General features: G+C 34.4%; 1 protein-coding gene across 1 annotated transcript in view; it reads left to right on the top strand.

Annotated features, from left to right (window-relative positions):
* The first annotated feature begins 1,271 nt into the window (after positions 1 to 1,271).
* Positions 1,272 to 22,865, top strand: part of LOC145293731 (zinc finger protein-like 1 homolog) — a 44,627-nt gene continuing 23,033 nt past the window's right edge. Inside the window, exon 1 of the mRNA XM_080140182.1 lies at positions 1,272 to 2,283. Coding sequence (XP_079996308.1) covers positions 2,182 to 2,283 — 102 coding nt within the window. The 5' untranslated portion in view covers positions 1,272 to 2,181. The remainder of the gene's footprint in view (positions 2,284 to 22,865) is intronic.

Raw genomic sequence — 22,865 nt, forward strand, 5'->3', positions numbered from 1 at the left:
CAGATAGAGTTGAGCCAAGCTGTCATAATGGTTCAAAGCACCAGGGGGAGCGAAGGGTCCAACGCCTATCAAATGTAACGAATGTAGGACTAGCATGTAACTTTTAAGTAGAGAAACATCTGGAATAAAGTTGTTTTTTTTTAAAAAGGAGTCACCACTTATCAAGGCCCAGAGACCACTCGAGGATAAGGGTTAGTAAGCGTATAGTGGTCAATTGGACAATGTCGTAATAATTGTTAGTAGAGGAAATTTGGTAAATTGAATTACTTAAGGAGAACAGCTCATCAAGAACTTGTTTACATTGGACTTGATGACGACCATATTATAGTTAGCCGGAAAGCAGGCAAAAGGAAGAGAGTTCCACAGATGTGCAGTTCTAAGAAATAAACTTTGTTCATGGAATCTACAATTAGGTTTAGGCACAGATAAAGAGTGGGGGAAATTATTATATCGAGCCAACCTGTCGTAATGGCTCAAAGCACCAGGGAAAGCGAGGGGTCCAACGCCCATCAAATGTAACGAACATAGGACTAGCATGTAACTTTCCAATAGGGAAACATTTGGAATAAAGTTGCTGAAAAGACACACCACAGACTTGCTGGTTACTTGAGACGAATCTTCTGTGCATCTTTCCGTTAAACAAGACCAAAGATAGCCCAGGTGTGTTTCCCCAATTGACCCAGGGAACTGTTATCCATCCTTTTTTGTTGTAAATGTTATATGTCCGTTGTTGTACTGTATCTGTTAATATATGGGCACATACAAACACGAGAATACTAAACAATCAATAGGTGCACTCATAAATAGATACACGTTATATACATTCAATAGACACATAAACACACGAACGTTTATATATACAACCCCACTATATTACAACTATTACCGTGCACATGCACATCCTAAGTAGATTATATCGATACAAGTTGAGGATATATCCTGGACACAGTCGAGCAAAGTCTTGGTTATTTGTGAGTATGAGGATGACACTGCATCCATCAGGCTGAAATGTGATTCTGAGTAGTCCTAGGAGGTCCATCTTCCCAGGTCATTGCCTCGTTTTTCGGGTAGAGTAAGTTTATTGCTTACTGCCTGAGGCGCCTCTACTGGAGAATGCTGATGGGGCTGTCCAGGCAATTTTTAAATTACCAGAGTGCTTCTCTGTTAGGGGCGTTGGCAATCACTTTTTGCCCCACCTTCTTGACCTTGTCACATCTTTCTGCAGCGGGAAGGAAGTAGATAACTCATACAAAGTAGCCGAGAATGAACTCGTCAGTATTCCTCGGTAGAGGTGTATCAAGCAACCAGCAAATAACTGTGTCTTCTGACTGAGGAAATAATGCTTGGGATGGCCTCAAGCAAAAAGGGTGAGCCTCTTAGTAAACCAGACTGTAGAATCGAAATGTGCCAAAGTTCACATAGGGCTAGTATGAAATGAAAATTCTCTCAAAGGAGAAAGTAATGCCTGGGAGGACAGCCTGCATCACCGAAGAGAACCATTTTTCATTCAGACATGTCGTGCTTGTTTATATTAGTCATCTTTTAAACCAGCGCATTAAAAACATTATTACGTACTTACGTGTCATGGTGAAATTAATAGTAAGTCAAAAAAATTACGAAAAATGATTTAGTAGAAAAATAATTACAAGTAAAAATAGAATTTATCGAATTATCAAGTTTTATCATGTTTTAATGTAGAAGAGTTGTGCACCCAATTCAGTATAAAAAAAAAACAAGGGGCATAATAATTGTTATTGCTGTTTTTTTGTTTTGTTTTGTTTTTTTAGCACAGACATCTACTGACTTATTTTTTGTAATTCATACTAATTTCGTCATAACACGTAAGTACATAATAATGTTTTCACCAGAAATGCGTTAGTTTAAAAGATCACCAAATTTATATTTCACTCATAAACTCGAGGGCTGGTATGTTAGATTTACTAAAAGGAAACGTTTACACATTATGACAAGAAGACTGCCATGTGGCCGGAAGTTCAAATCTCGTTCGGCGAGAAATAAACGAGAATTGAACGAGACGTGTATGACGTGTTTTTTGAGTTTTGACAAGACAACACAACTTTCTTTCGTTAAGGCGTCGTCGTCATTTATTTTTCTCTTGATTTTTTTTTTATTTATTCATATCTTTATTGTTTAACAGGATTAATTGATTCACGATAAACCATGGGGCTTTGTAAATGTCCCAAGAAGAAAGTGACAAACCTTTTTTGCTTTGAACACAGAGTAAACGTTTGTGAACATTGCCTTGTTGCCAATCACCCTCGGGTAAGTCACAATAATAATGATTCTTTATTATTATTATTTACAAATAATATTTATTATTATTCTATAATCATTTGTTTATTTGTTTATACCTGATGGTGTGTATTTAACATGAACTCTACTTATATTTATTCTGAATGGCAAACCCCGGTCTGGACTAATCAACAAAACTAGTTAAGATTTTTGTATTTTAATATTTTGGGGTATGTCGATTTTATATATTTATATATATACTACCCGAAGCAATACACAGATATCTTATGATAAAAACGAATTATATTTTATCATTATTTTTATTATGTAGTCGCTAGGACATGGGTGGTATTCAATTCCATTGGGTTGTTTTACATATTAACCAAGAAACTGCCGGTACGAATGTCTAATCAATACGGCAGATATTGATTCAATTATTAACAATTACTTGATGTCAGTTTCCAGTTTTGAAATCGAGTTACGTCTGCAATTTACAGACTTTACTGAAATAATAACGTTATTATTCAGAAACCCATTCTTAACATGGAGAGGCCCTCTCAGAGGGGGGGCTTTGTTTATTATTCTGTGCTTTCATCTAACATTTTAATAAACAAAAGATACCATGAAACAAAAAAAAATCGAATTTAACTTGAAAATCCTATCTAAAAATAGTATGGTTCGTAAACTGCAGAAGTGCCGTAATCGAAAATTAACAAACGCTATTTATCAACAAAACAAAAAACTTTGTCTTTTTTTTTTTTTTTTTTTTTTTTTCGAAATTTTTCATTTCGCTAGTTTGTAAACATTTAATTAAGAGAGTTAATCAAATTTCGGCTTTGTATTACTGTACACATAGATTCGAAAAAGTTGTCCAAAAAAACAAATATATAACAAATAAATATTATCAAAGGCAAGATAAGTTACTTTTCTACCAAACTGGATACATTTTTTGTGTTTTTATTCAATGTAACATGTTTATTCAGCTCGAAAAACATGCAGTGTTTACCAATGTATTGGAAAATTCAAAATGGCGCCGACACTCTCTTTAACATGGTAAGTTTGGGAAAAGGTGTTATAAATAATAAACTAGACAAAATACTATTTAAAAAAAACACCGAATATATGTCAACTTATATCACGGTAACATATATTGAGCGAATTTCTAACAGTATTTTGTCTCGTTTATTATTTATAACATTTTTTCCTGAACTTACCATGTTAAAGAGAGACTCGGGCGCCATTTTGAATTTTCCAATACATCGGTAAACACTGTATGCTTTTCGAACTGAATAAACATGTTACATTGAATAAAAACACGAAAAATATACCCAGTTAGGTAGAAAAGTAACTTATCTTGCCTTTGATAACATTTATTTGTTATATATTTGTTTTTTTAACCACTTTTTCGAATCTGTGTGTACACTGTACAGTAATACAAACCCCAAATTTCTTTTACCACTAACCCTAAGTCCGAATGGCAAGGTTGTAAAACGCGTTATCACCTAAAAGAAGTAGAAAGCCCCCCCACTACCCCCGCTAAAAAAACAAAAACAAAAAAAAATTATTTGATATTTGGGTAATTTTTTACTTACTTTTCACCCTAATAATCACTTCCAAAATGACGACTTTTATAGGTTTTCGGATATGCAGTCAGAAATATGCGCGCTTGTGCGTACAAAAATGGCCACCAGTATTAACGTAAGGAATTACATCGCTTAATATCCGAAAAACTGCTTGTTTGCGAGAAAATTAAATGCGATATTCGTTTTCAGCATACCTGAAAACTTTTAAATGTCTTCATTTTAAAGGTGATTGTTAAGGTGGAAAGTAAGTAAAAATTTGCCCTATTTTTCTGTTGGTAGCGGTGGCGCCGGTGGGGGGGGGAATGGTATGAAAAAAAATTAGACCGGTATTTTTTTTTTTTTTTTGATTAGGTCCACCTCCGCAATTTTCTTTTAAATGGCGACTTTTATAAGTGTTCTACTATGCTGAATACGGAAATCGCATTGAAATTTTGCAGAAATAAGTAGTTATCGAGATATAAAAAGTTGTATTATGCATTGTATTCTTTGGCGGCCATCGTTTTTACGCGCGTGCGCGCGGTCCATAAACAAATCTACGCGCGTAACAAAGATGGCCGCCAAAGAATACAATGCATAATACAACTTTTTATATCTTGATAACTAATTATTTCTGCAAAATTTCAAGGCGATTTTCGTATTCAGCATGGCCGAAAAGTCATTTAAAAGAAAATTGTGGAGGTGGACCTGGACCTAATCTGAAAATTTACCATTACCCCCCCCCCACACACACACACAAAAAAGATTAACTCGTGGCATTTAAAGTATGGTAAGCCTTTTAAAAACCTGATCAGTTGATTTGCCAGTCTTTAAACCATTTGAAATGAAAACGTGGAAAAATGTGTCATGACAATTTGCACTTACGTTAAAGTTTTAAAAAAAAGGGGGGAGTTGTATTGCTGTACACATAGATTCGAAAAAGTTGTCAAAAAACAAATATATAACAAATAAATGTTATCAAAAGCAAGATAAGTTACTTTTCTACCTAACTGGATATATTTTTCGATGTAACATGTTTATTCAGCTCGAAAAACATTGTTTACCGATGTATGTATTGGAAAATTCAAAATGGCGCCCTACTCTCTCTTTAACACGGTAAGTTCGGGAAAAGGTGTTATAAATAATAAACTAGACAAAATACTTTAAAAAAAAAAACACCGAATATATGTCAACCTATGTCACGGTAATATATATTGAGTGAGTTTCTAACAGTATTTTGTCTAGTTTTATAATTATAACACCTTTTCCCAAACTTACCGTGTTAAAGAGAGAGTCGGGCGCCATTTTGAATTTTCCAATACATCGGTAGACACAGTATGTTTTTCGAGCTGAATAAACATGTTACATTAAATAAAAACACTGAAAACATATCCAGTTAGGTAGAAAAGTAACTTATCTTGCCTTTGATAACATTTATTTGTTATATATTTGTTTTTTGACAACTTTTTCGAATCGACTATGTGTACAGTAATACAAACCCAAAAAGGATTTAAATTCGCGAATCAATACGTAATTTATTTTGATACAAACTTAAATCGCATTAACTTTTGTTAAGCGATCGTTTGTCAGTTCGTAAAAAGAATAATATTCAGTAATATTCTCTTTCAAGCTTTTTGTGCTTGTCCAGCACCAGCACTCCCCGCCTACCTGGAAAAAAAAAAAAAATTTGAACGATGTATGTACCCGTGACAGAAAGAAAATATTGTATACCCAAAATTAGGTAAATTGACCAAGTAGTTTTATTTCTAAACTAGAGGAGGGGTTATTCCCGGGTCGTAAAATACGCTTAATTATATTTTAGAGTCGACAGATTGTTGTTGTTTTTTTTTTTTTTTTTTTTTCCCCTTTTTAATAGTTTTTAAGCAAAAAAAAAAAATAACAATATCATATACCCAATTGTCATATCGAAAATAGTATTATATCCAAAAATTACTAAAATACATCGAGTAAAAAATTATTTATAGTTAAAAGTAATTTTAAGGAAAATTGGGTAAAATTGCATTTTTCTTGGATGTTTTAAAGTAGATGGTAAAGAATTCACAAAAAGGGAACATAACTTGCAACACACATTGTACATTACATTTTAATGTCGAATTTAATTTAACCTATATCGATAGACTTCATTTTACTAAAAGCACAATAGCAGTTACTCGATGAATTTTCATAATGTTTTGATATATTACTAATTTCGACATGACAATTAAGTATGTAATACTGTTTTTTGCTTTAAATGACAGATTAAAAAAAATCAATCTGCCGACTCCATCTCAATAAGCACCTATTTATGCAGATTTAGTATTATTACAGAGCCAATTCTCTATTGAATATTATATTGTACCTAATATATAATATTGATTTTAAAAAGTTTTTAAAAAAAGTACTTGGGTGCCATCAGCTAGAACCAAAACATTTAGCACTCCAGCTACGTTTCCTACCGATGTCACTATCGAAAGATAGGTAAGAAAGATTTAATATTAAACGTCTGAGCTCCAATTTATACCCCCCCCCTTACCAAACTTTCATGAAAGACACTCCTCTAGCTGAAACCACTATCAATAATTTCCCTAACTCTTTATCTGTGTCTAAATCTAAGCCGTAGATTCCATGAACAGGGCTTCTTTCTTAGAACTGCACACCTGTTGAACTCTGTTCCGTTTTCCTGCTTTCCAGTTGACTACAATGTGGTTGTCTTCAAGTTCAATGTAAACAAATTCTTGATCAGGCGTTCCCCTTAAGTAATCCAATTTACCAAATTTGCACTACTAACAGTTACTATGATATTGTCCCATTGACTACTGTACACTCATTAACCCCCTTATCCTCGAATGGCTTCTGGGCCTTGATAATTGGTGACTTTTATGTAAAAAAAAAAAAAAAAAAAAAAAAAAAAAAACAGCTTGAAGAAATGAATTAAATTTGAGCATGCGCAGAAAGCAAGTTGAAATGAATAATTCGCATTCCAACCTTGCTGACGTATTTCTGTCCGCGTTATTCATCGATCCAAACAGATTTTATTCATTATAAACCATCCTTGGTGCATGACTACTATTTTCTTTTAATTTCGATGCTATGTGACCAGTACTTTAAGAGTTTATTGGTTAAATATTTACACACACACACGCAGACATGTTTTATTTATATAGATCTAAAAAAAAAAAAAAAAAACTTGCTAAACTATGTGGGACAATTTCACGACACTATCTGGAAAACAGTCTGAGGAAATCAGGGAGTTAACTCCAAATAAAGATTTTAGAAAGCCATTCTTAACATGATAAAGTCATGTTTCATTGGAAAAAGTCAAATCCACTTAAAAATAATTAATTTTTTTTTTTTTTTTTTTTTTTAAGAAAAATAAGACTATATAATCAATTTATGTGATTTGTTGCTTCTGTTGTTGTGGCTGCATCTGTTATTGCTGCTGCTGAGCGGGTAATGGGGCAACGGTAGAAGTGGTTATGTTTTTCCGTTTGCGACTTGCCATTGTACTTCACTCCTCCTTGGTCTCTCCCCAGCGTTTTATTCTCAGGGCAGATGTTGTTGCCAACTTCGGAGAAGCGTCTGCAGCTTTCTTTGTGACTGGCGTCGGGGAAGCTTGTTCTGCTGGGCAGTGACAAGCTTTTTAGACACTCCCTAGCCATGTGTCCCTGTTTTTAGCAAGAAGAGAAAGTGGCTGGTTGCAACGGCAGTGTGACAGAATGGAAGGTTCTACTGTGCTGAAGTGGGCTGGTTGCAACAAATTACCAGGACTTGATGGTCTGCCCTATAGACTGTATTTTAGGCTGTCGCCCATGTTTAGACCGCTTCTGGTGGATATGTTCAACCATTGGTTTGATGCAGGTTCCATCCCAGGTCAAGTCATCAAGGGAGTGATCATATTGCTGAGAAAGAAGGATGGGCATGGCAAGGAAGAGCTAGATGACTACAGGCCCATAACTCTGCTAAACACAGAACTAAATATTTTGGCCATGGTCCTATCGAATCAGCTGCAGGTTATTGGTGACTTGAATTAACTCAAGCAGAATTATGCCATGAAGGGGAGATTGATTTAAAACAACTTGCACCTGATCCGTACGATCTAAATTGGATCAGTCAAAACTTTTGATAGGGTCGACCATCACTTCATGGCATGTTTTAGAAACCGCCAAATTTAAACCGGGCTTTTCTGCAAATGGATTGCGGTATTGTACCACACACCAATGGCAGTGGTACAAGTAAATGAAAAGCAGTAAAAATCTTGTCATCTCCTGGTTGGTGCGTCGCCACGGTCAACTCGTGGGTTTGAAGGAAACTTTCTTTGAAAGGTAGAGTGGAGGCATGTGCTACTTACGTCTTTTCTCTCATCCTCTACCGACTGACTGTACTTTCTCTGCCTGCAAATTGTATAAACATCCTCCAGTCCTTGTTTCTTTGGGACAAGGGGAGGCATTGGATTTGCAGATAGGTTTGTGTTCAACGTCCATGTGAGAGAGGCTTGGGACCGCCTGACTTGAGGTGTCATGGAAATGCTGAGAGGCTAGCTTTTCTGAGTCAAATCTTGACAGAAGGACTTGTATGGAACTCTGCAGTCAATGGTGCCTTTCCTGACCTTCTCCTCGACCACTTGATCGAGGCTCATCATAGGCTGTGGGGCAACATGCAGTTCATTATGGAGTGTAGAGCCACGCTCAAGATCTCCCAAAGTTCATTGACATTTCATGGCTTTCGAGAAATAAACGGTATAAGGAATTAGTGGGGGGGGGGGTCACCAATATTTCACATTGATATTTCATGTTGAAAGTTCAGACGACAAGTTTCAATGAAAGCATGAAATTCATCAAATCAAGAAAAAGTGTTTAAACAGAAAAGTACAGTTGAAACAGGAAGCAACAGGTTAAATACTGTAAGCAAACCAGAGATACAATGAAAGAATGATGTCACATTTTTGAGCGGAGAAAAAAATACTGAGGTTTTCAGATTATTCTCTCCGTGGAAATGTGCAGACGGAACACCATAATGTAATGTAGAATGTTACTTCAATCTCTCTCTCTCTCTCTCTCTCTCTCTCTCTCTCTCTCCTGAGTGCATTCTGCACTCTTCTCTTTAGATTTTTCAGATTTCTTGTTGCTGGTATTATTCTCTCTTGATAGTTGCTTCGTTGCACTGGTTAATCGTAGACTGTCCATCTCATTATGTATTAGAGCTACAACATATTACCTTTACATATTATGGACTGCCAGTAGCAATAAAGTTAGCTAGTTTGAACTTTGGCGGGGGCCACATTGAGTGCATGATAACTCATATCTGTAAAACTGAATCGTTCCCTGGATTTAATAAAAGACGGGTGATGTAAAGTTGAGGAAGGGGGCAACAGGTCACGCAATAGACAAAACAAAATGGAACAATAAAGAATGGCGTCATTTTCGATCAAAGAGAAAACAAAAATTTTCAGATCAGTCTTTTTGGTGGAAGCCATGCAAACAAGACACAGCCAATAATGTAGAAATAAACTAAGGCAAATGTTACTCCAATGTCTATCCATCTCCTTAACTCATTTCAGGTGTATTTTGTCAAACTCAGAAATTTCAATGCAAGGACCCATGGCGCAGTGGTTAGAGTACGTGGAAAAATCAATTGTAAAATTGATATTCTCTTGAAGGTCCAATTCTCAATGTGGGCGAAGAAAAAATACAATTGCGAATTACTAAAGACCTCTATTCAGTCATGGCTGATGGAACAAGAGCATGCTTTACCGTGAAGTAAATAAAAGGTTCTGTTTGAAATTCTATCCAAATTTTCGAGTTCAATAGAAACGTTCCCGAGTTCGACAAGATTCACCTGAAGAAAGTCGGAGATTACATCGACCGAAATGTTATGAAAATCACACTCAAGATGAGAACAGTCGTCTGATGAATCAAAAACATAAGATTTTTTTCTAGTTTTTTTGTGTCAATGAAGAGGATCTGAATAAATTCTTCGCAGTAAGATCAAAGTTCAAAATGCTATAAATAAACTTAAATCAGAAGAGAGACTCTTATTATGTGTAAATATAATTGTTGTAACCTTTGCTCTTGACAAGATACTTTCATTGAGTCATATATCTGCTTATGAAACCTGGTTGATCTAATTTTATATTAATTTTTTACATGGCGTTCTTAAATTTAATTTCAGTTAGAAATTGATGTTTTGGAATGTTTTTTATTTTACTTTGGTTTTAAGAAATCAAAAGGTTCCATTCTGGAAGTAACACTTGATTTCATCAGGATTTGAATTTACATCCGAGGACTCTTTTGAGGATAGATACTGTTCCCTTTTATGACTGCTATCTGTATTTCGTATCATCTTACTCTTCCAGGGATTGTTTCCAAGCATTTCTTTAGATTTGTTTTCATTAAGCCAGTTGCTCCTATCACAACTGGTATAATGTTGATTCTGAAATCATTCTTGAGGTCCTGATATTTTGTTATCTTTTCCCATTAAGCAATATTAAAGCCATCATCATTTGGGACTGTGACATTGATAATGAATGCAGTTCTTTCAGGCTTGTTGCATATTACAATGGTTTAATGGGCTTGTCTTTTATTTATCTACCCACCTGTATGTCTTTGTTATAGAATACTTTCACTTTTTCCGTTTGATGTTATTGGTGATGGGTCATGTTCCCAGATGTTTGATGATCTGCCAAGCTGCATCTCTTCAAAGATTTTCAATGAAGGGATTTACATACTTTGTTGTGGCGGACAGTCGTGTAAAAGAAAATGACAAAAGGATGGCAAAAGAAATAAGTATCTTAGAGAAAAAAAAAAAAAAAATCCAATTGCAAAGAATAAATGTAGTTGTCCCAAGCAAAAACTCGCAGCATTAATCCAATTTGAGAAGGTTTGAATTGTAAAGAATTTCTGGTAAGAAATTGGTAGTCAGGATCAGCAGAGCAAGGTTACTTCTTGTGTCAAAACAAAATGTTATGACAGAAAAATTCAAAGAGGTTCAGTAGGTTTTATAAAACGATTCTGGTATCTAATTGGCTTGTTCTTATCACCCCTGGTCATAAATATAATTGTCCAAATCTTTGTGGTCATACCATCTCTTATTATGCCAAAAATATTGCAACAGTCATAATATACAGGAGATTGGTAAATATCACTTAATAGGGATCGCAACATGAATGCCTCTACCTTGATCCTCATTCATCACCTGCCGCTTGATCACTAGCTGTCTGAAGCCTACCAACTTGAAGAATTTGTACCTCTTCACTGGCATGGGCCCTTCAGATGTAAGACGGAAAGTTGCCAACTGAGTAGAAATCACAAAATCTATCGGTGATGATCGCCATCTCTTTCATGGACATGAACTAGCAACTGAAATCAAGAAGTTTTCCCAGCCTTGTCAAACCCTTAACAACATCTCAGGAAGAGACCCGACTACATGTGTGGACCAGATGCCTGGAGAACGTCTTCCTCCTACTGATAAGACTAATCGATTTTTATCATTACTATTTTATATTGGTGTGAACATTCACTTTTCTAATTAAGCAGACATGAGTTCATATTTTTTTTTTCTTTTTGTTAGGTGATGAATGCATCCTTGTTAGAATATTATTGTGTTGAGAGAACTATTCCTATGGTAGAAAAGTGATACAAAAAAGAATAGCAAAGGAAATAAGTATTGAAGAGAAAAGAAAATTACCCAGTCTGCCTTTTCTCACTTTACCATCCTCCTATTTTTGCCTTCTCTTTCTATCTCCCCCACTTACTGACTGGTTTTCAAACTTAAAATGCACCGATCAATAATACTGTAACCCTTTTCCCCCTCCCATTGCAAAACCCAATCATATTCTGCAAAACAGAACAAAAATGACAAAATCCACTATAAAACAACCAAACAAAAAGCTACAAACTAACGATTGAAAATACAAGGAGCTTGAAGAATAAAAATCTCATAAAATAACTGGATACAACATTGAATACTATTCCCAAAATAACTGGATTCGGCATTAAATATCCCACAAAGGGTTGATATGCCGTTAAAGAAAACCAAAAAAAAAAAGAATATTAAATCTTATTGTCTAAAGCAAAAGTGGTAGCAACAATCTTCTCAAAGAAGTTTTGAATTGTAAAGAATTCCAGATAAGAAATTGGTAATATTGATGCAGATCAACAGAACATAATTCCTTTCTCATGTGAAGACGAAGAGATTCAGAATATTTGATAAAGCGAATCTGGTATCTGATCACTTTGTTCTTATCATCACTATAAATATAATTGTCCAAATTTTTCTGATTATGCCCGCTCTTTCATCCTAATTTTAGTTTTTAAATTCCCCTTCTGTTTCCAGTTAGGTGACTTGATTTGCTAGGAATGCGGATCTCCTTTTGAAATTTTTGTAAGAAGTGTTTGATTAATAAAGCGTTTGGACCCGTATTACCTTTTTGACTGGCAAATCAATGTATATGCCATAAGTTTGTTATGGCAGGGTCTTTTTACTAGCAACATCTCGAAAAAAAAAAGAAAGTAAAGTACGGTTGTTGTTGCTGTTGCCCACAGGTGAGAAAAAAAAAATAGAAAGAACCATCCATTTAGCCATTGAAGCTGTGGTAATGTTGACTGGTTACTTACCAGCCTCTGCGACTAAAAATAGTTTGTCCCAAAGTTTTATTAAGTAGAAATTTAAGAACGAAAACGTGGAATCCTATCCTAAGGAAATGAAACGAAAACAGAACTTTTTCCATGCATTTTATCATTTATTATTTCTTTCATTAATTACTGCAATATTTGATTGCAGTTATGTCACTTATCATCGTTAGAAATATATATATATATATATATATATATATATATATATATATATATATATATATATAAAATAAAAATAAACCCAAAAATGAAAAAAATAAAACACCCCGAAAACAAATGAAGGTTTTTTGTTTCATTTTGAGAATAAAAAAAAGAAAACAAATAAAAAGGAATATAAAAACAAATAAAAAGAAAAAAAAACAAAAAACAAACTGTGAATTCGATAATAGAAAAAACTCATAAAAACAGAGAAAAAACGTGAAAAGTTATGCATATTTATCGCAAAAAAAAGCATGGAAAAATATAAAAAAGATATAAAAACATGAAAATAAAGAAGTGAACATAAATCACATAAATAATCCTGCGTAAATGTTAAAACTTTAAAAAAAAAAAAAAACGGTCCGCTGCATGTGCACGAATGTTCAACCCAAAGGTTACCTTTTATCCGTTGCTCCACAAAGACGTCATTGAAATAACGTCATGTTTTATTCTATTTTAACCAATTCAAGGAAAACCGGTATGCATGATTGCCGAAAGGAACGATTTTTTGCAAGCCTCGCTAAGCAAACAAAACAAAATGTTTTTATTACTTTTATCGTCAGGGATGTTCAATTTTCAGTTATAACGTTCCTAGAGTGGGGTTGAGGTCAATTTCATAGACTACGCCAGAGATTCGTTCATATTTTCATTTCATAAGTTTTGACAATCGATCAAACGATGTTTTTTATTAATTCAAATGAATAAAGGAAGAAAGCTTGGACAGTATAGAATGAAAGAACGGTATTTTCATTAGATGTAAACATCACCAGAGGTAACTGCTTTATATGGAAGTTATGACTTTTTTGATTTGTGTAACTGTAAACTAAATTATAAATGATCTATGTAAATGCATGAAGATCGAGCAGCCATCTTGAATAAGGGCTGATGTGTTCATTTTTTGTATCATCCCGGATAGAATTTCAAGGTAACAGCCAATGAGAATAGGAGGAATATATTGGGGAGAAATTATTTTCGAATAGTGAAGTGTAATGGTCGTTGTATTTGTAAGTGTTTAATCCAGTTAATAAGGGTGTCAGGTCAAAATAGTTGTAATGGTTATATATTTACCTGGTGTTGTCTGGAGAGAGTGGAAAGAGTTGTCAGGGAGAGGGGAAATGCGAACTACTTTGTCTATAGATCTGAGCAATAGTGATGATGCCTCTCCTAGGATGTAACAAAGGATCTAATTATAAAGACGTAATGTAGTTAGATAAGATGGGGGTTGAAGGATTAGGCATAGTAAATTTGTATGTAGCGTCTGGTAATGAAAACCTATGGTAATTTGGTGCAAAGGGGAATTTCTGCAATGAAAATATTATATATAGGATGAGGAATAGTTTATATAAAGAAAAAACATCGAGGATCTATTTGAGTAAAACAAACCCCCACACCATACTTTCATACCTTAAATAAAATAGCCTTTATCAAAAACTTTTTAAAAAGACCATACTACTCGTATGTTAGCTAGAGCAGGGAGTAAAGGCCTCCTAAATCTATAGATAATCAGCATAAAATGACCTAAAGGGTTGATATGCCGTAAAATTCAACAAAACAAACACTCTTCTGGGGGGTGAAAATTCAGAGTTCAAAATACAATTGTAAATTAGTTAGGACTTCTATCCAATATGGTATTAAATAAAGGGTTCCAGTCGAAATTTCACCCAGATCCCCCCCCCCCCCATTAAAAAGAAAGATTCTTACGTTCCACAAAATACATCTGAAGGAAGTCAGAGGTTACATTGACCAAAACGTTGTGAAAATAACACTCAAGATGAGAACAGTAGTCTGAAGAATCCAAATAATACGAATTATCCTCATCTCAAAAATTGAGAAACTGTGTTTAAAAACTCTGCATTCTCCTCACTTGTTTGCCGACCTTCATATTTGTTGGAGTTAAATAGATACACACACATCCATTGTGTCGCTTTATGTTTCCTATCTAAAGGTGACACTTGTTTACAGGAAGTTGAAACCTGCTTGAACATAAATAGAATCTTGTTCACAAGTATTTCTGCTGTTGCTGCTTTCCATAATCGCCATTCACAAATTCTGGGCTTTTCTTTTTATCTTTTTTTTTTTTTTTCTTTTTACACTGAAAATTTCTTGGCAATAAAGATGTCAAAATGGCATTTTTTATTTATTTTTTTTTTTTAACAAATTACTTTTTTTTATTATTACTGCATTATGCTGTGAATAATGATATGAAAAGTTAATTAAAAACTGAATTAAAATATATATGTATAATGGTTAAGAATGAAGAGATTTTGATTCTGTAAGATTCTATTTATTTTTATGTGTGCATATATATATATAGATAGATAGATATAAAGAAACAAGCCAAATTATATGTTCATCAACGTTTTGTCTTTATTTCAAGACTTCCTCGGGATGATTAATTTAAAGAAAATAAAATACCAGTACAATATTTAGAAAAATATACTTGTTTTATTTGTAACGTAAAAAAGATGTCTTTGTTTGATTTCATAATGAAATAAAGCTGTTAACATTCAAAGTGTCTATGGCATTGTGGCACGGAGTGAGTGAGATTTTTTTCACATTATTAAACAGTTATGATGTAATGCCTGTTTTTGTGTGTGTGTGTGTGTGTGTGTGTGTGTGTTTTAAATGAATCTAGCTGTTATAATTCAAATGTTGTATGCGTAATTGAAATGAGTGTTTCTTTGTTATTTACTGACTGATTTTATATTATATATTTATATATTAAATATTATAGGTATTATTTTCTGTGGTGTAAGTAAGCCTTTCTAAATTTATATATATATATATATGTGTGTGTGTAGGTGTGTATGTTTATTCAATTATATTTCACCATTTAGTTATACCAGTCTTTTCACAGTTGAGGTGCCTAGGTGCTGGAAAGCCTTCTACTCTAATCGTTTCTTCATGTGGATTGCTAGACTTTGGAATTCTCTCCCTGTTTCCCTAATTGTAGTAACATGCAGAAGTTTAAATGTAGCATGAATAGACATCTTGCTGCTCAACTCCCCACATAGTCCACTGAAGACATGATTCACATCTAAGTGACAGCATGGTTTGTTTGGGTTGAAAAAGAGTTTTAAAAAAATCTGCTTATATTTTCAACCAATATTCGATGAATCGTGGCAATAAAGAGAGTAGGAAGTGGAACTTCGGCTTACTTTCAGCATTCACATAATTTTTGCTTCCCTTTTTTTTGTCCTTTAGTCCTCACATTCCATGAATGGAATTTCTGACAAAGAGGGAAGAATTGCTGGTTTCTGGGTTAGAATCTATTCCATCTAACACTTATTGTTGGCAAGTTTTTGACCTTGAAGTAGTATATTTTGGCTTCATGTCTTGTCTGGAGCGATTTCCATTTCTAACAATAAACAAGTGCATCGAGGATTAATTTCTCTATCCACATGTTATTAGCTAAAACATTTGTGCATAATATTTTTTACTAGTCTTTATTATGTTTAAATTTTGAGAGAAAAAAAATCACGTTTCTAAATACCTTTTCAAAATGATTTTTCTTTTTCACAATAGTTTAGATTTAGTGTGAATATGGATGAAAGCCTAATTGGATTTGGATGAAACCCAAATCTAAATAGTTTCGCAGCCAGAAATGGATTGTTTGGGGAATTGATTTAATTGCAACAATCAATAATGCTGGAAACGCTGTTCAGAATTTTTCTCTTCTTCAGTTTTTGGAATTTGTGTCAAATTTGCATGAATGCAGGGGTGAAATAATTTAATAAGCTGAGCTGAATCTGGCACAAGGCCATCTTAATGAAATGCTCTGTAATGACGGATTTTACAACTCTAGGAAACTGGTCATTTTTGTTCAAAGTGTTAAAACAGTTTATACTGAATAACTCCAAATTGAAAATGAGCTCCACCTCGCCCAAAAAAACCCCCAACTTTCTACAGTAACTGACCAAATTCAAATTGTGGAGTGGGGGGGGGGTCACGCACACTACACACTATTATGTACTGATTTACTGATCTGACTGAAGCCACATTCATTTTAGGCAGTTGAACTGGCTTCCTCCAAAGGAGGAAGTTTTATGGGAATATTAAAAGAAGGAAGAAATCGAATGATTGCATCTATGAACCAGAAAGCTAAATAAAGGCGTCTGTTCTAGGTTTGTGCAGTTTTTTTGTTTGCCTTAGATGTATTCTTTTCGTTTCCCATCTCTGTTGTGGACACAATTCAACATCACCTGAAGTCGTGGATTTGAATATTTAATGCAATCATGTGTATCTCATTCTGCCTGGTCAGGCTGTCTGAAGATATCAGCTTCCTGACTTAAATACATCAAACATTGATGTTATTGTTTTTTTCTTTCATTTTGCAAAACTCAATCATGTTCTGCAAAGTAAAAAAAAAAACAAAAAAAAAACAATTTTCCTCTACAAAACAAACAAACCAAACACCATGAATAAATATTTGAAGGTATAAAATACTTGAAGCATATAAGCTTTGTCCAAAATTACTGGGTTCAGCATTAAATAGTCCAAAAGCAGTTGATATGCCGTAAAACAAAACGACCAAGAAAAACCAACATCCTGGCACCTCAAATCTTCATCCACAAAACTTATTCGGTGAAATCACCGTCGGCCATTAATTTGCAGATCACAATTGGATCAAAAACAGATAAAACAAGTTCAACTGTTGAAGTGAATCATAGAATAATTGTTTTTGCTCGTATAGTGGTTCCCAATCATTTTTAAGGGCAGTTGGGTTACGCATTAACTATAGGGACGAAACTCCGTGCCTCAAAACTATTGCTTCTAATGCATGTTGGAGTCAACTGCTTTAGCTTAAAAACACCTAAAGTGGTATCGTTTTGCCAATTGAATAACCCAAGTATGATTGATATACCAATAAACAAAAGCAGCCACTGTCAACCTGACATTCATTAACAATTATCCTCGAGTAACCTTTGAGGTTTGATAAATGGTAACTTTTTTTTTTTTTTTTTAAATACATGAAACAATCACGTAGAGCTGCTCATAGTGGAAGTGTGTGGAGTCAAAGGGGTAGTCAAAATGAACGAGCCCAAGGAAAAGGGACAGCCAAAATCGAAGAGCTCAAGTTGGATGAGAAGAGGAAAAAGGTCTGCTTAATAGAGGTGCCCTAGTTGGAGGTTTTGTATTTCAAACTCCACAACCCTGGTATTAACCCATGATTATTTTTGACGCGTAATGTCTGTGACTCCAAACTTTATATAAAAAATTATTCAGGAAGAAAAAAGAAAAAAAATGTGTTGTATGTTGAATTTTCATAGAAAAAAAATCTTAATTTTTTTCAATCGATTCTTTTTAGTTTTAAAGGGTTAAGAATTTGCTATAAAATTGTTTTAAATTCGTTATTTGTTTTGTTTTTTATTCATTTTATTTATGTGTTTTAAAAATTTTCAACTACCGTGGCATTTCCAGGGGTTCTGCTAGATTTTATTATTCAATGTTTAGTTGAGACGGTCTTATTTAATTAGCTCTCACTTGATGTGTTGTATCATGAGTCTGTATTTCGAAATGATAATAAATTTGCATTTTTGTTCTTCCTGCACGTGTCCAATATTACATTTCCATAAACGGAGTTTCTTTCCAACAACTTCCCACCTGTGGAACACATCGCCAGAAGATTTCTTCGTTGAGAGCTTTAACATCTTGAAATTTAATGTCGCTAAACACTTGGCAAATACTAATGATTAGTGCTAGTTCATAGTGCTGTGTAGGTATGTATGCTTAGTGAGGTTAGTATTAAAACATGTATGCTTAGTGAGGTTAGTATTAAAACATGTATGCTTAGTGAGGTTAGTATTAAAACATGTATGCTTAGTGAGGTTAGTATTAAAACATGTATGCTTAGTGAGGTTAGTATTAAAACATGTATGCTTAGTGAGGTTAGTATTAAAACATGTATGCTTAGTGAGGTTAGTATTAAAACATGTATGCTTAGTGAGGTTAGTATTAAAACATGTATGCTTAGTGAGGTTAGTATTAAAACATGTATGCTTAGTGAGGTTAGTATTAAAACATGTCGAATTGTTATTACAAATTCATCTTTTAATTTTTGTCTGGTTTTGTACCATCATTATTTATCATACAACGGAACATTGTAAAGATTCATTTCCGTTTCATGTTTTAGAATTGTTTTTACTATTGAGTTTTCTAGAGAAAGACCTCTTTCTCTATCATTTTCTCTCCCTATCGCTTTTTATTTTCGTTTAAGTCTGTATCTCTCCACGTCTCGTTCCCTCTCTCTCTCCACGTCTCGTTCCCTCTCTCTCTCCACGTCTCGTTCCCTCTCTCTCTCCACGTCTCGTTCCCTCTCTCTCTCCACGTCTCGTTCCCTATCTTTCTCCTTCTCTCCCTCTTTCTCTTCACTCTCTCTCATATGGATAACATGTATATTCTTCATAAAGATAAACCTCTTTAATCATGCAGTTGATATTTATCTTAAATCAATAACCTTTTCTTTTTAGTCCAGGCTTCAAATGTGTTCCTAATTGGGATTTTACCCCGAAGAATAAATATATGTTCCTCCTCTTTTTCCTTGATCATTGTTTCTGATCACAAATAACTTCCATTGCCAACTCTTATCTCCCCTTTTAATTTGGCCCTCAGCCAGCTCCTCTGTCCCATTAAAACTTTCTGACCCTCATTTAATTTTCCGCAGCTTCGACCGTATCCATAATGAGTAAGTGGATTTAATCTTTTCTGATGACTAATTACACATTAATGATGTCACTCATCATGTTTGCTGTCCATTCGAAGCGAAAACATCAAAATTGCCTACACAATGAATCAATGAATTCAGTTTTGAATTGCATGAACAAGAACTAGCTAACGTACCTGCTTTTGTCTGGGTAACAATTTTGGACAATTAAATGCTCTACAAATTTTTTTGTTAATAAATAGCAAAAAAAAAAAAAGAAGCAATTTGCCGTATATTTTAATAAAAATTTACTGTTACTTTGGACTTGTGCCTATAGAGTAGTGGTTATTTTTTAAATAAATTTTTTGTCTTATTTTTTTTTTTTAATCAATTTTGTATGTTGGTGATCCCAGTTGCACCCGAAGGTGGTCAGCTGAAATTATGGATGAAAACGCTAAAAGACAGACGCTGAACTGATAGCCAGTCTCCATGTTTTGGGTATTTCTTGCTGCAACCAGGAATGACTGAAGTATATTGAGCGCTCAGTCTTACGTTTTCAATCTTAACTGATTGACAAATGAAATAATCTTTTTATACATATATGCGTCAGATGTTTATGCAGTGTTCCCCCCCCCCTGACAAAAAGGAAGGTGGACTTGTAAATTTACCCTCGTCCGTTTGTCCGTCTGCACTTTTCTCAATAACTACGCCTTTGAATTATTTGAAATTGTGTACAAACATTAAAAACATTAAATATGATATGAGTAAAAAAAAGTAACAGAATGGATTTGCCGGGAAAACTCCAGTTGCCCCCCCCCCTCCCGGGTGCATTTCGGGCTAAAATGGCTAACATTGACACTTTTGTGAATGCCTTGGATTTTTCTAAAACTTTCTGAAAAGTTGTAACTAACTGATTTCTATATAATTTTGTTTGTCTATACTTTTGTGATAACTCTTGAGTGTGCCCCAGGGGCTCTTTTAGGGTTAATAAAAACTCCATTTTTGGGACTATTTTACTATGGTTGTCCAAAATTTTCTGTGTATGTCTTTTTTATGCAGTTTTGCATGGTGCTAAACTCAAATTTAAATATATTAAGGCCTTGGGGACTTTTGGAGCTAAATGGGGGGAGTGATGGACTTAGTCATTTCTTTTTTTGCATGGTGCAGAACTCAAATTTACATATGTTAAGGCCTAAAACTGCACAGTTTGTTCATTTTCACCAGGATTTGATGTCCCCTGGGGACTCTTGGGGCTAAATGGGGGGAGAGGACAAATGCTGAACTTAGTATTTTGTATGCCTCGTTCACTGTACACTCATGGGGGGGGGGTCCTTGTTATTCTTGGCATCATCACTTTTCATCTTCACCATATTTCATGTGTAGCTGTGACCATTTAGTGGTTTTCAATCATCCATGTTAAACTAGAACAAATAAACTTTTCATGCATGAAAGGAATAAGAAAGATTTTTTTTATGAGTTTTTCAAGGTTTTATTGGAGAGAATAGACTGGGGAGAGACAAAATAACTAAAATTATTTCCTTATTAACTTAGTGAATGAAAACAAAAATTAAATGAAGAAAAATATTTGTTCAAATTCTTGCTTTCCCACGACTAAATTCAACTGTAATTTCCACCATCCATTCTCTCTGCTGTCGAAAAACTGATTACCCGTCATGCTTCCAATCCATCCTTTTCATAAGTTTCTGTCCTCTTATGCAAATTAATGCCATATGTATTTTACTGAGCCTTCTACAAATGAAGATCTTTACTTTCTCTTTATTTCCTTCATTCCCTCACACGATAGAAAAGAGAGAGGCACACCTGTTTGTGTAAGTCCCTTTCTTCATTACTTTCACCATATAATCAATATCCCTAATGTTATTGTTCAATTTCTCTACACTTAGTTTTTTTAACTTGGGAGACGCAGACGGGCAGACATCAAAGTGAAATTCGCCTTAGATTATTCTACATTATTAGGCTTTATCCCATCCACACGGCTTCCAGAACGAGACTAACTGAAATCCTTAGTTTTTTTTTTCTCACTCAAAAACGTGACTCATTCGTCATATCCTGATCTTGTTTGACTATTTTGTCTACAAAGTTTGACCTCTGCTCCAACTCGCGTCACGGTCCTGGATATGACCTTAAACTATATCCAGTGGTGAGGCCCCAGCTTGCAGGCTTTGGGGAGTGTGGAACCACCCCTTAATTACCATTGCTCCCAGGTTCACTCTGACCCGGAGTGGTAGTACCTGTTAGGATACCAACTATGGGTTAAATAGAAACCGACTTGAAAACAACAAATATATTCTATTAAAAAATGTTTTCTTCAAAATCTTTGGATTCGGCATTAAATAACCCGGAAAGGGGTTGATATGCCGTAAAACAAAAACAACCAACCAACCAACATCACCTATCTCTGGTATAATGTGGTTTGCAAATAGGCTATCGTGATGTGTACTGAAAGTGACCCTCATCAAAATTCACACAAGCTAACTTGATCATTACTTAGAGTTAGGGTCCTTACTGCTGATTAGCATGGATGGGCCACCTTCATGTGATGCAGTGAATTCATTTGAAACCAGCTTAATCGATTCCTGGTAAATGTTGTTACAAATTTTTATGAGTAACATTGAGTGCAATTTTTTTTTTTTTTTTTTTTTTTAATTTTAATTTTAAATCCAAAATTTTGTTTAAAACAACAAAAAAATTATAATCTAAAATTTCTTTGACAAATTCTGAATTTTAAAATTGGTACCAATCTACTATCGTGTGTGTTAAGACCTTCAGTTTTCGGCTTACCTGATACACACCCATGTCGCTGTGTGTGCCTCCACTCATGCACCATGTGTAGGCAAAAGCCAAAATTTTCCATAAGAACATTCTTGAATTTGTAAAGAGTGACCCTACAAATGAAAGTCGTGTATTAGTTCTCGGAAAGTGTACCAATATTGGCAAAAGGAAATTCTTTCAATAATTGATGAGCCGTCCCCCTTAAATAATCCAATTTATCAAATTTCCACTACTAACGATTACTACAATATTGTCCCACGGACACTAATTAACCCTTATCCTCGAGTGGTCTCCAGTCTTGATAAGTGGTAACTCCTAGGTAAAAAAAAAAACAAAAGAGAAAAAAATTACAATCAAATATTGATTTTGTAAGGAAAAAGCTATTGATGACAAAGAAATGATAAACTGACTTTATTTTATATACTAGAAGATTGTATACATTTCAGGTGTCAATGTTAAACAGGGTCAGAAGGCAAATTGTTACTTTCTTCTGGAATGCTCGGTTGTAAAAAAAAAAGTTTATAATTGAACATGACTCCAAACTGAAACCTGTTAGAATTTCACTGTCGGCATTTCCAGGTAATTTCTTCTTGGCTATTTTCCATTGGCCTTTTGAGGTTTGTCACATTGCCGAGGTCGATTCTCATTGGTGGGATATATTTTTATTTTACAAGTTGCTTGCTAGAAAAGTAGGCTTTGATAGACTGTCCTGTCCGTTCTGGGCAATTTATTCTGTGATTTCCTTACAGCCATGTCAGTTCTGAAAAGATTTGACACCAGCTGCAGCAG

This window comes from Euprymna scolopes, chromosome 15, assembly GCF_053919585.1.
Source record: "Euprymna scolopes isolate OS-2025 chromosome 15, ASM5391958v1, whole genome shotgun sequence".
Lineage (NCBI taxonomy): Eukaryota > Metazoa > Mollusca > Cephalopoda > Sepiida > Sepiolidae > Euprymna > Euprymna scolopes.